At 35.5% G+C, this 14,795-nt stretch overlaps 1 protein-coding gene across 1 annotated transcript; it reads left to right on the top strand.

Moving 5' to 3' along the window:
• The first annotated feature begins 1,823 nt into the window (after nucleotides 1-1,823).
• Nucleotides 1,824-12,608, top strand: LOC121728789. The gene is made up of 7 exons (XM_042117070.1): nucleotides 1,824-1,915; nucleotides 8,451-8,656; nucleotides 8,948-9,101; nucleotides 9,617-9,734; nucleotides 10,577-10,743; nucleotides 12,114-12,167; nucleotides 12,521-12,608. Exons 1-7 carry the CDS (start codon nucleotides 1,879-1,881, stop codon nucleotides 12,589-12,591), a joined length of 807 nt encoding a protein of 268 aa, XP_041973004.1. The 5' UTR covers nucleotides 1,824-1,878; the 3' UTR covers nucleotides 12,592-12,608.
• Nucleotides 12,609-14,795: the final 2,187 nt, after the last annotated feature.

Here is a 14,795-nt window from a genome sequence, read left to right as displayed (position 1 = left end):
CTTATAATTTTTAATGACTACAAAATCATTTGAATCTTCATTGTAAAACAAAGTAAGTACATCATTAAAATTAGGAATTAAATTATTGTAAAATTATTTTAATAATGAGTTGTCCGATTATTTATTCAAAAATTAATAAAAATAACAAGGAAATATGAAAAAAATATTTAAGTAAGTACTTAAGTAAAATGCATTTTCTGTGAATATTTAAAACAAATACTTTTTATATTTAAATAGAACAACATGAACAACATAATATTAATTAAGTAATATAATGTTTATTTAATGCTTGTATAACAATAGGCTACTTGACCTATATTCAATTTCATTGAACAAATGCATATTTCTAGTAGAACTTGGCCTAGGAAATCGTATTTCACCCTTATCATCAAATAAAAGCTTATGATTGATAAATAAAGTCGATTTGAAAATATGATTTTATGAAAATTGGATTTGTACTGACGAAAACGCTTTTGCGGTACCTACTACCGATTTGGATGTGACGTCATCTTACTCGTCATTTAATATCTTTTATTTATCGCGCTCGTTATATGTAAGTTTATTTGTACATAAATAATAAGAATAAGCCTAGAAAGATTTGTAAAATATATTTTCTTGAATAATTCAAATAAAACATCAGTTTTATATATTATCTCCATTTATTGTAGACGGGAAATGAAATGGCCAAAACTTTTCAACATTACAAATTATTTCTAATTTCTTATTTAATTCTTTTAAGTATAATTTTTGGGCACTTTTAGACTCGTAAATTTAGCACATAAAAAAATTTCTATAAAGAGAGTCTAAAATACAAAACGTATGACGTCACACTATGGCGGACAGTGTTTTCGGCGCCATTTATAAGGCATATTTTTCAATCAACATTTTTATGGGTTTCTACTGTGTAAAATATTAAAATATTAGTTTATTTTGTGAAAATGAATGATTAAGAAGCGATTAGCATGAAGAAAAAAATTAGGTCAAGTAGCCTATTTGCTAAAATTAAATCAATTTTAGGGTAGTACCTATGTATCTCTTGAGTCTTGTCGTATGTACTATAACTATTGTATATAATTGGTGATGATCTAAAGATGAGAGTTATTCAAAGCATGAAATAAATAATATTCAAAAACATCCAAACATAATATTATATTGTTTACGATCAATTTGTGCAAAGAAATATTAAGATGTAACGGATTTACAATTATTTTGATGTTGCGACGTTGATTACTCATTTAAATTTTTTCGGCATATAAATTTTCATTTATTTTACAAAAATATCTTCATTTACTTTATTAAATACATCTTAGGTTGGGTTGCACCAGAGGCGTGGTTAAAGTTAAAGTTATGGTCAAAGTTATGGTTATAGTTAAGGCTAATTTAACTTTAACCTTAACTTTGACCACATAATTTGACAGAAGACGTTGCTGATCCAACAAGGCTTTTTATAACGTGGGCGGGGGCGCTGCTGGTAAAGGAGAACTGTCCAAAATGGCGTTTTTGTATGCTGACAGCGTTAGTTCCTTTTTTTGCCACGTGCATTTAAAGCCTTGTCGAGCTCTATGGTTATGGTTAAATATGGCGTCTTGATGGCTTCAATTTTTAACTTTAACCAAAGATTTGACATTTTGCATTGTAGTTAAAGTTACAGTTATAGTTAAAGTTAGTTGGTGCAACCCACCCTTAGTATATTAAAATATAATATTTGTAAATTTTCCACTGCCTTCCTATATTAGGGTTGAAGCCGGGCATCCGACACGGTTGGTTGGCGGACCTCAGAATCGTCGGTTACTCCATACTCCGTCCGTAGTCCGAGTCTTAACAACACGCGCGTGCGACGGGTTTTTTGTTTTGTTTGTGTTGTGTTTCACGGACATCATGTGGACCATTTTCAGATTGGCGGTTTTCTTACATTGTAAGTTTTTTTAGGTTTTATTTCTGTCTTTTCGGTTTTTTGGTATTGTATTTTAATTGATCAAAGATGTGTGCGAATAGGAATTCTGGCGGGATCCATATTGGCCGTGCAAAGTGTGGACTGTAGACTATAATCTACCCTCCTACTTAAAATATCCGTGGCCAACTTTTAATAAATCGGTAAATTCGTTTTCAAGTGAATCAAAGTAAAAGAAAACAAAAAATGTATTTTTTTTCTTTTCTTTCAAATCGATAACCCTTTCTTTTTTTGGAAGTCGATTTCTATCCCAAATAATGTAAGGAAAGCTAAAAAAATTTCATAATGTAATGAAAATGTTAAATGACGGAAAAAACAAATATTATATCACATTAAACCGAATGTAGAATCTAATTGAACTGAAATTGTAGGGTTGTATCGAGTAGCTATTCGATATTTCAATGATTTAAGCACGAAATTATACGATATAATTTATAGAACAACAAACTAAACTCACAGACGTATAAAAAAATGACTAAACTTTACTAATTCAAACGATATAAGCACGGAATTTGATGTGTAGTCATGACATACGACATATTGTCGTATTCGGTTACGATTTCTACAGAGTGTAACAAAACTAAGTGATAATACTTTAGGGTGTGTATGTGTTCCTTGTAGAGAGTTCACTGTGAAAGTAGCAGCGCTGAAAGACAATTTTTTTTTTCACTTTTGTATGGGCAAGTGCTCCAGCAGCGTCACGAATTTTCCCGTTTTTACCCTTTGGGTAGGGAACCCTAAAAAGTGAAACAGGGTATAATTTAGGTTACAAACAATAATGCGTAGTTCATCCACGCTTGTAGTCGATCGATTTATAATATCACCATACATATCTATACCAGTTAATCCCATCGGATATTATAAAACATTTTCAGACTGTTATGACAGTTAATGATGAGGTGGGTGGTTTGTAAAAGGGTCGATACACATTTGACAATCGCTATAAATAATTATGGGTTCCTGGAATTGCATGGTATGTTTGGTTTATCAGTTCTATCAACATTATCATAACAAACTAAAATAATATCGAAATACTGGTACTGCGAAGCTGCTAATATTAATATGGCGAGTACTTTGCGATTCATACCATCTAAGTTTCATTTCTAATGGTATTTATATTCATTTATTTTTAAACCCAATAGTTGTTGTAAGGAACCTTACAAACAAACAAAGTCTTTATTTTGAATTGGGTGCAGAATTTGTAAAGTTGTCTTGACTCGTAGAGCATATTATAAAGTCAGACGTTTGAACATAATATAGATAAACTCTTGAGTGCGAGATTTTATGAACAAAATGTATCTGAAAGCTGAAACAAGATGAATGAATCTGAGTGAAAAAAAAGTTTTTATTCCAAATCGGCTAGATACTAAAACTTTTAGAAGAGTCTACTTGGTGCCTACCGGTTCACTATCCCGACGAGAAGAGCCGTAAGAACCTTTTTATCTTTTTTACGCTGAAAATATTATAAGAATATGTCGGTATTTTCGCGAGATTTCAAGTATCACATTCCACGCGTAAGGCGTGATGGGCTTTTAAAAGTTATCTCCAGTGATTTACATAAAACGTAAAACTGTCTCCAACAGGGCACCCTCGGCCAGAGTTTTAACGATATTCTTTTGTTCTTGTCTTAAACAACGTCCCCGAAATGTTCCTATTTTGAAGAGTTGGTATTTTAGCGACATTATACATACGCCATCTTGATGGTTTCTCAAAGTTGATCTTTTTATTCGTTTTGCATATCTTCTTTTAAAGTTTGAGAGTAACGATGTTTGAAAGCAGTTAGGCAAATTCAAACCATCTACTTTCAAAATAACTTTTAGCAATTTGCATAGACGACTGCGAGGCCTCTTTATCACACGGCTAAAGATATTTTGACCGGCTAGGCAACTACGTATCTAGCAACTGCTAAGTTGAAAATTTCGTATACTTTTATGTTGAGCAATCCAATATGTACATTTTCATCCTGCTATGCTTTTAAGATTAGACCGCACTATGCGACACTACCCTGCAGTGAAGTAAAGCTACACAACACCTAACTAAATTAAGCCGCAATAAGTGGAACTACGCGACACAAAACGTCGCGTCGGTGCTATCATGGATGAGGCGACGCGTAGCTCAGCTGCATTATAATGTCGCCTAGTGCGGTTTTAGAGGCAAAACACATTAGGCGACACACATAATATTATGTTTTTAGACCTGCTACTCTTTGTTCTAAGACATGTTCTGGTATTGTCTGAGCACGCGACTAGCGTCACGCGCCGCTGCGTCCAGCAGGAGCCGCGCTCCGTGAGCACGCAGTTTTAATATTCCTCAGGGGCGATCTTTGTGCCCACCTGTTGTATGTAAATTTACTCGGCTACGCCAGGTGTTATGTTTTTAAGAGTATGTATGTTTGTACGATTGGTATACTTTATAGACTGAATGGTTCAAGGGATTTTAGCCCCGTCGTCTGCAAAGCGCCTAAAAGATCCCTGCGATCAGTCTGACTGGATTCTATCGGTCTCCCCATATTTGCTCCCATATACGGTTTTAAGCATACAACAAATCTTTAAAACAATCTTTGATTACAGCTGCATACTGCCGCACTCAGAGTGGAACATTAATTACTTAAATGTGATTAATTCAAAATATTGACATAAGCACCATACATTATCTGTCAAACTCTTCATTAAATTGAAGGTTAATCGTAATTAAATGTCTCTGAGTACGGCGGTAAGAGCCATTTATTGATGAAGATTTGACACAAACTCTGTACGTTTTCTGTCAGACTCGTGATAATCATCTTTGAATGTGGCCGCATCTACAAAATCTTGAGTAGCCAGTAGTCAGTACACAATGGCCCACGAAAGCTTCGTGGTTACTTGACAGTGACACCGAGTAATCTTAAAGGAAATTATACGTGGGAGAGCCATGCTTCGCCACGAATGGGCCGGCTCGACCGGAGAAATACCACGTTCTCACAGAAAACCGACGTGAAACAGCGCTTGCGCTGTGTTTCGCCGAGTGAGTGAGTTTACCGGAGGCCCAATCCCCTATCCTATTCCCTTCCCTACCCTCCCCTATTCCCTTCCCTTCCCATCCCTACCCTCCCCTATTACCCTATTCCCTTTTAAAAGGCCGACAACGCACCTGCAGCTCTTCTAATGCTGCGAGTGTCCATGGGCGACGGAAGTTGCTTTCCATCAGGTGACCCGTTTGCTCGTTTGCCTCCTTATTTCATTAAAAAAAAAATCGCCAAGTGAGTTTTGGAAATTAACGTTTTCAAGCTCTATAGGTAGACCGTAGAGCTAGAGATAAATATTACAGGTCTGAGGTCTCAGCTATCGGTAGTTGCTACTGAAAGGGAAGTGTTTGAATTTGTGATTTGGATCCAGCTTCCAATAATATTAACCCTTAACCACCTAGCACGTATAATTGTCACACAACCACCTGCCATACGTCTGTGGGACCCCGGCTATAAAATATACGATAACTATAAATAAAAAGGGGGAGGCAAATATTAATTAAAAAAAATATATTTAGGCACTATTAAACTCTTTGTTTAAAAAATAAAAACTTGAATATCAACAACATTTTTCAAATAATACAGCATATTTGGTACAATCTCGTGTTTTTGGCTTACTCACTAACACTTTCAGAGAATAATTTCTAAAAAAAATGATTAAATTGATGGGAAATTATTCTTACGTTTTTTATATAATTAAATTAACAAGTAACTTTAAAAAAAATAATAAAACTCATTATAGTTACTAATTCTAAAAAATTGCAGGCTCCAAACTTAGAGCTTTTTATGGCCGTGAAGACAGATCTTATCTGAGTATTCGAGGCAAATAGGAGCTTAGCATTTTAGCTTTTTAGCAACACATCTGTTGTGTTTTATGTTTTTTAAATACTCTTAAGTGGAACAGTTTTTACGAATTGCCAATCACTCTTCATCAGTGCTGCAGCATGGGATATCTGCTGGAGGGTCAAGTTAATCTGAAGGATTCTTCATATCACGTTACAGTTTCACATTGCTTTCACAATGTGCCCTAAGCGATCTCGTAAACTGTTTAGCCAGTTTCTCCATAAACATGTAACTGCTTTCAACCTTTTGTCTAAGTAGCTGCACAGATAAGTTCACTAGAATGCAATTTCAGGCAGGGCAGATGACCAACTAAAGTGATTTTTGGCTAAATATTCATTCTTCCTAGGTCTAGATCGAATTACCGCTAATTAGTACATCATCCTCAAATGAAAACTCTTGGTCACTTTCCGAAGGAATATAACTTTGTGATGTATAGCTTCTTTGCACTGCAGTTGGCTCTTCGCATTCGGAATCAGACGCTCCACTATAAACTATCTTCCAATACAATATGATTAATTTTGACCGGCTCCACATCGCTGCATTCGTCGTTCGGTATGTTTTCATCATTTGTCAGGCCTTGGTCCAATCAACGCTCAATAAGAACTTAATTAAGAGCCATTATTTCCAAAACAATAAAAAAAATTACAATCGAAAAAACTTACGTAACCTCCTGACAGGGGTCTCTCAGACCCCCGCAAGTGCCTAACCTCGTCGAGCCATTGGGCGATAGCTAGGAGCGCAGGAAAAAAGTACAAAAGCCAACGAGTCGATACAACACAATATCAGCGGGGTCTGTGAGACGTATGACAGGTGGTTAAGGGTTAAGCTTGGCGATGGCACGACCTTGTCATATTAGAGATCAGATTAGGAAACTCCTTACAAGGTTATTTATGTTAAGCTTGCTTGGCGATAGGGGATGTCATTATTCGAATATCCTATCCTACTAATATTATAAAGGCGAAAGTTTGTATGTATGGATGTTTGGCACTCTTTCACGCAAAAACTACTGAACAGATTTTAAAAAAATTTTACAATAATATAGCTTAAACATCAGAATAACACATAGGCTTTCGAAAAGGAGGAGGTGTTACTAGTATTCAAATATTTCTTTAAATATTATATTCAAATATGTCAGTGCATATGTCGGAATTAAAGAAACCCTTTTGGTATTGATGCAAAGACTATTATTACTGGAAACCCGGGCATTTAGTATTCATAGAAAGTACGTATATAAAATACGTTGAAAATATGCGGGCAATATGGCGTCTCAGACAGATATCGCACACCGACGCGACGGTTACCGGCTATGTGGAACAGTGCGCACGCGTCATGCTCGGTGCACACACTACACATGTCTTTTTTTTGTCCCTTTCCTTCTCGCCGACATGCTATATTTGCATCACTCTCATGATTCTTCTTTACGATAAAGGTTTTTCGTTCCTTATCGCTGGCGCGTGCCGTTATAATGCGGCCAATTAAGATTGTTTCAAGTGTTTACGTATTATGTTCGTAAGGTTATTAATCTAATAAGCAATTATTGACCACGCGCTTTGTTTTTAACTTTGCTCATAATTTAATGCACGGTTTTGAGGATTTTTGACTGAAGTTTATTTATTCAACTGCGTTGTTGATAGGTTATTATTTTGACGTTAGCCAATCAAAGGCAATCATGAATGTACTCCTGTCAAAAAATCCTCAGAAATTGAACGTAAATCATTAATATTTTGTGTAAATACACAATAACACTTTTTACATAACAATACAAATCATTTTCAATGAAAAAAACAACGCATTTTCTGTACTAGGTATACGTAATTACGTTCTATACTACTCATTTATAAAGGTTACCGTATTATCAATGATCCTTGTTGTTTAGGAGAATAAAGCAATAATATAAAAATAAAAAACCGTAATCAACAATAGAATATTAACGAAGCCACGGCTGACGTGAGTAAGTTTATTAGATTAAAACTCATTATTGGTTTGTTCATTCTACAACAAACTAATAATTTTACTTCTGCTTTCAAACGGTCAAAAGCTTCAAGAGACGGTATAATAAGGTATATATAATGGACGTTTTAGACACATATACTATCAAATTTGTCGGCCCCAGCCTACTTAAATTATTCATTAATAATAATAGATTTGTAAAAACTCATCTTTTTTTCCAATATTTTATTGCCTTCTTGAAGAGTTCATTATGTAGAGTTAATGCTACAAAAGAAAATAATAATAATCTATCGAAAGCTATTTAAATATTTTTATCCTTTCCATTATACTTAAGTATGCCAATTGTTTTTGTTAATGCTGGGTGTTTCAACATTTAATAATATTATAAGGGTATTTCAACTACTAGCACGCTCACACGTTAATAATAAATAGTAACAATTGATACTCATTGAAAATTCATTTATCACAATAACAGTTCTATTTGTCTGTTTGTTACATCTTCTTTGGATCGGTCTTTCGATTCGGTATTGTTATGGTTTCATGTTCAGTCAATAAATTATCCGCTTTCAAAAATTTCTCATTAGGGACCATCCATAAAATACGTCACACAGTTTTCACGATTTTTAGAATGATGATATGGGCTAGTATGAATTTGCATTTATGTGTGCTAACTGCCAACATTACATCATTTTTTCATTTCAGACGTCCAGTCAGTGCGGATAACGTCGGTGCGCATCCCGGAGGTTCTACAGGACGGTACACGGGCGCCGCTGACGCTGGACTGCGACTTCGTGACGGACAACGTCACGGGGCTCGTGGTGCAGTGGTTCCGTGACGGCCGGGAGCACCTCGTCTACCAGTGGATACCGCCGCGCCAGCCCCAAGCGCTAGGCATTTTACGAGATAAGGTAGGCACATTCCGAAAATTACTCTTGCCTCAATTTGAACGGCAGGGCTGATTTTGATGTAGTTTTTTGTTTGAAAGCTGATATGATCGAGAGTGTTCTTAGCCATAGTTCGTCATCAGGTAGCTAGTGATGTACCTGATGATGAACTATGGCTAAGAACACTCTCTACAATGACCGAGAGCGGTCACTACTGGAGAAATCGGGAGATTCTTTTAAATTATTTATTATTGTTACATATTATGTACTGTAACTTGTAAGGGTAGATTCTAACAGAAATATGTTTGATTTCAGTTGGACTTATCATACAAGGTGTCGAACAACCCATACTCGTGGCACCGCGCGCTTCGGGTGGTCCGTCCCGAGCCGGAACTGACCGGCAACTACACTTGCGTGATCTCCACTTTCCTAGCCGAAGACGAGCGGACCAGGCCCATGACCATATTTGGTGAGAATCTATTATTAGGTACATACCTTTGAAAATTCGTTTATAACGCGGGAATCATATATTTTATCGGGACTCAAAGTATACCAAATTTCAGCAAAATCGGTCCAGCGGTTTGGGCGCGAAGAGGGGACAGACAGACACACTTTCGCATTTATAATATCAGCATGGATTCTTGCAGAGATAACCTCGTCGAGTCGATGTCTCTGAATAATAACAAGCTTTCAGTTCGTGTTTGAATCAACTGAAGTCAAGCAATGACGCTCAGCGAAACTTGATTCTAAATACCATTTTTCCGCAGCAACTAACTGATTGAAAGAATTAGCGATTGGCAAGGAAAATTTTCGTATAGCATGGACTACAGATTTTTCTTTGTTCTTGGTGAAGGTCAATCAATTAATTTGAAGTAAACGCCGCGCCGGAAATAACCTTTAAAGGAAACTCAAATGATAACCAATTCAAATTTCTATTTGCCTTGTATAATGTATTACTTTCAAAAATACAATTTTTGTTTTTAGTTCCTGAGAAGAAGTTTGACATGGTGTTAGATCGGCTCAGCGACGGATTTCTCAATGTGATCTGCGCGGTGGAGGGAGTGTTTCCCAAACCAGAGCTGACGATTTTAGCTGGCAGTAGGTATAACAATTGTTTTAGTATACATCAAAGTTTTGCATGCGTGATTAGTTGATTACAAATGAATGGAATGTGTTACATGATACGTATAAAGGCCGGCAACGCACCTGCAGTTCTAATGTTGCGAGTGTCGATGGGCGACGATAGTTACTTTCCATTAGGTGACCCGTTTGCTCTTTTGCCCCCTTCATTTCATAAAAAGATGTTGCGGTATATTATATTGTGTCCTTCCTCGGTTACTGATGTTTAAAATAGTTTGCATTTCTTTTATTTTTTTACGAGTTAGTAACGAATTAGTACTACAATTATTCGTTACTAATATTCCTATATGCAATTTTTCTTCTATTCTCCCGTTTTCTTTTTGGTCTTAAATCTTCGTTACACAAACAGTAATTAATGCTAATTGCTGCGAATTGCAATGAATTCAATCAAAACTTATAATTCTCACATCTGAATCTTAGTAATGGGAATTAATGCTATTTTCTATTAATTTCATTAACATGCTAATTTTGATATCTTAGCATGTTACGTGCTATTGCTTTGCTATTTGCTAAAAAGGCAACATCCTGAATTCACGGTTCGCATCGAACTGCTCGCGTCGAGTATTATTTCGCATCGAGTGAAAAATAGCAATTCATAAATCATTAACAGTTAGCGCCGCGGTGCGAAACAGCGCGGACTTGAATTATTTTTCATAATCGCTGACTAATTGCTGCGCACGATAATTTTAGCAATCGTATTTTATTAGCAAGTACTATTAATTTAATGATTACTGATGGGCAATTAACAATTAATTATTATTGCTAATGCTATTTTTGCCAACACTACTGAATCTGTTTTCACAGGCCTCTGCATGCGCGGTCTTCCCTGAAGCTAATAGAGGGGAGGTACACAGCGCTCACGAGTGCTGTGGTCAGCGTTGATGCTCTCCCCCCTACGGTGGAGGTGCTCTGTGACCTGCAAGTCCCCCTGGCCAACTACTACAGCAGGAAGAGGGATATATTCTATAGAGGTAACTTTAATGGGAGTAAGAGTAGTTTAATGTTTTACAGACATTTTTGACATCGATCTTCTGTTATGAATAAAAATCATAATTAACTACGTATTCATTGTCCATACTAATATTGTAAATTCAAAAGTGTGTCTTAAAAATCTCCAATTTTTTTTATAAGTTCGAAGTGATATGCTTCATATTCTATTCAGTTCACATCGAGTACTTAATATGTAAAATACGATATTGCCCTTAAGAAGCGCTTACACGGGCAATAATTATGGCAATAATTGCTCGGTGACATGAATGGATAGATTTGGAGCAATTAGTGGAGCAATATGGAGCAATTTATTTCATATCGCTCAATGTCATATCGCTCTCAATATTGTATTGCGCTATATTGCTGCTTGTTGCCGCTAATTGCTTGATGTAGTCGTGACGTCAAAGTTGACGAGAATTGACTGGAATTAAGCAATTTTAGTTGCCCGTATAAGCGCACCATTATGGTGCGCTTATACAGGAATGGTACGCTTAGACTATAATCCACTCGGGCTAACTTGTCGCTAGCGGTCATTGACTCCCTGTAAAAAACTTGTCATTTTCCATATAAAACCACGATTGACAATATCTGACACTTCATTGTCAATCGCGGTTTATATAGAAAGTGACAAGTTTTTTGACAGGGAGTCTTAATAGCTATGTCCACAGTCTCCACACTATGCAATTTCATCTTCAATTTTCGTCATAATCTATTTATTCAACTTTCGTTTGGCATATTCAATAATTGGAATGGTCAAAATCCACCTGCGTTGGAAAGAAAAGTTTCATAGCGTTGCGGGCATGCCTCACGTGCGATATAGACTGCGCTATAACGCATGTCCTTGATGAACAATACCGCTATAACTATCTCGATTCCCTGAGTGGTGTACTCGGGGAATCGAGAAAGGCCAGTATTGAGCAGATTAGTAATCAGGAGAAAGCAAGTGTGAACAGCGACTGATTAGTGTACTTTCTTAATTTTCTCCTAATCACTCATCACCTGCACTCGCACTAATCAAAGTAAATACAGGCCCTTAGTAATATTATTAGAATGACGAGAGTGAATTTTGATTGAGGAAAAGTTTCTTTGATGTAAATGACCTTATAGAAAATAAATATTCAGGCTATTCTGACCCGTGTTCCACTTGACGTTGAAAACGAAAAGGCATTTTGTGCGTTTTGATCGTTTTTAACGTCAAGTGGAACACGGGGTATGTGTAGTGATAAGTTATAACGAGTGAAGTTAGTAGATATTGTTTGAACTTACAACATCTTCAGTTCTACAGGACTTTAAATATTATTATTTTTATTGAATAGTGTTAATAACATTGATGTATTATTATTTATTACAGATCCACCACCAACACCGCCGTCAAGGTCTAGTGGACACAAAGCATCAGATACAGGTATATTCACATCCATACTAATAAAAAATACGAAAGTGTCTGTCTGCTTGTCTGTCTGTTAGCTCTTCAATATTTTGTCGCGTTCCTTATCACGCGTTGCGAAAGGGGGCTAGACGGAAAGACACTTTTTGACCGACACTTATTCAGTACCTGCGAAGTTGATGTGGCGATGACGTCAACTGGCGGGAAATTTAAAACTTCGTTCCATCCGGGTGTCCCTTGACACCTCTCAAGTTTTTTTGCCTTGAATATGATTTTTTATAACTAGAAATTAACAAACAGTAATTTCTCGAATTGAGATTGTAGTCAGTTTATTTTTCAAAAAATCATTAATTTATTAACTTTCTTTTCAGTTCTTATCAATTGGACCAATGCGTTACTGATGTCGACCGTTATATTCTATCACATTTTAAGGACAACGTGATGTAAATCGAAAGAATTGAAAAAACGATGTTGATATGATATTATATTGGTGGCGCAGATCTAAATAATATATAATGTAAATATACTATGTAAATATAACAGTTATTCTTGATGACAGTTGTAAATTCCCCCCAAATATACAAAAAAATTAACCTACTATACCTAGTGTTCATTTGTAAGACAAAGAATGTTTATGTGTTATGTAAATAATATAAGTTGTGTTAAAGTGGTGGCCAACCAAAGAATATAATAATACTTATAATAAAATACTTTTAATTGTTAATTGTTATAAATAATTATAATAATTAATGTTTCATGTTATAAATAATTATAATAATTAATTCACCAGTTGCATCAAAACCAAAATACCAACACAAGAATCATTTTGATTGTGCCCAAGTGTGTGCATAATTATAAATTCGCTTTCTTTGACCCAGTTAGGCAGATGAATCTACCTATAACAAACAAAGATAAACTCAAAATGTTGTTAGTCTCGATAAAACTCGAGAACATGTGAATCAATTTTGGCTAATTTTAGTCTTGAAAAATTAATAATTATTAATGGAAGTTCTGAAAAGGCGTAAGCGTCAGTTACATAAGGAAGTGATATAAATTATGTAACAGATGCAAAAGATTTAATTAAAGTTTATTATTATTACACTTAAAAAAATCCTTTGACAAAACAGGAAAGTTTCATGAATCTGTACGTCAACCCAATATTATTTAATGTTAGTGTGATAGGTCACTCACTCATTAATTTCTTAAATACAATTTATTTAAAATTTTGACATAAGCCTCATACATTATCTGTCAAACTCTGCATTAAATTGAAGGTTAATTATCATAATATATTTAACTGTCTCTGAGTACTGCGGTAAATCATGTTATTTAACTCGGCATAGCAAAAATTATGTTAATTATGTTTTGAAACATGAAATGTTATGTCTAGCCGAAATATATGTACCTACTGATTTTAATAAAATATATTGTTTTTTATTTTGCATTCAAACAATAAGTTTAGATTGATTCGATTGAAGCGAAGAAAAAATAATAATATGTCTTAGTCCAGAAGGAGCCATATGTTATTTTGCCGTTTTATGTCAATCATTGTTAGTCGTAGTGTATCCCTTTGGGATTCACATAATGCGGCCAAATTACGTAGTAATTAATAATGTTTTCTGATTATACTATGGTAAGTACCTATATAATTTAATCAGAAAAAATTGAAAATAATGAAATGAATGATGAAATATTATTATAAAGCGTGCTTGATAATACTAGAAAGCTTGTTTTTTATTTTTCTCCGTCCGTGGCCTAATGGGTAGACCTTCGGTTCGCACTCCTAGATTGTGCAGGTTCGAACCCGGGTGGAGTCGTGTACCTATGAGACATTTTCTGATTTCAAGTACATAATATGGACGCTCGTACGGTGAAGGAAAACTGTCTGTTACCTCTTCATGCCCAAACCGCTGATCTGATTTGGCTGAAATTTGGTATGGATATATTTTGAGTCTCGGGAAAGGACATAGGATACTTTTTATCCCGGAAAAATGTACGATTCATCTAGTATATTATTAAAAAATGGCCAATTACCGTTGCTAAAGTGCCCCATTTCCAAATCCTTAACGAAACATAGAGTTAAAAGTTTGAACATGCAAATTTACCGTTATAACCACCGTAGTATGTGCTGATAGAATCAATTTCCAATGCATGGAATAGTTAACAATAGCCTCAGGGGCACAATTCTCTTATCTCGAAAGCTGCTTAAATCGCAGGCTGTCCCACTCACACGCTAACGATGGCCATAATAAAGTGAGACAGCAACAACATTCGAGTGGTTAGAATCGGGCCGGAGCTCTATGTTTCATAAAACCCTATTAGGTTAGGTTAGGCCATTATGACCATGTGGTTTAGGGGTGATCGTAAGAGCAATTTGAAAAATTATTTTATCATAACACATTTGATAATATTGGCTTGAATGATAAATCAATGATAAATTTTATGCAGCTTGAAATTAAACCAAAAAAGTAAAAACACTTCTGTATTCAGAAGTCAACGGTTTAATGCGCTTTATGATATTCAGGTTTTTGCGGCTTTAGTACTTTTAGAGCGACCGCAGACTTACAATTTCAAGTTGGCCAACTAAATCGCATAGCATACCAATAGCTCTATAGCGACTTATGAGAGCTCGCACATTGCATCCAA

This window comes from Aricia agestis, chromosome 7 (genome assembly GCF_905147365.1).
Source record: "Aricia agestis chromosome 7, ilAriAges1.1, whole genome shotgun sequence".
NCBI classification, from domain to species: domain Eukaryota; kingdom Metazoa; phylum Arthropoda; class Insecta; order Lepidoptera; family Lycaenidae; genus Aricia; species Aricia agestis.
This window is presented reverse-complemented; position numbering and strand designations above follow the sequence as displayed.

Excerpts from the sequence above, each read along its gene's own strand:
- LOC121728789 (XM_042117070.1), top strand. The coding sequence starts at position 1,879 with ATGTGGACCATTTTCAGATTGGCGGTTTTCTTACATT. Across the intron at positions 1,916-8,450 it reads ATTGGCGGTTTTCTTACATT|ACGTCCAGTCAGTGCGGATA; the intron begins GTAAGTTTTTTT and ends TTTTCATTTCAG. Across the intron at positions 8,657-8,947 it reads TAGGCATTTTACGAGATAAG|TTGGACTTATCATACAAGGT; the intron begins GTAGGCACATTC and ends GTTTGATTTCAG.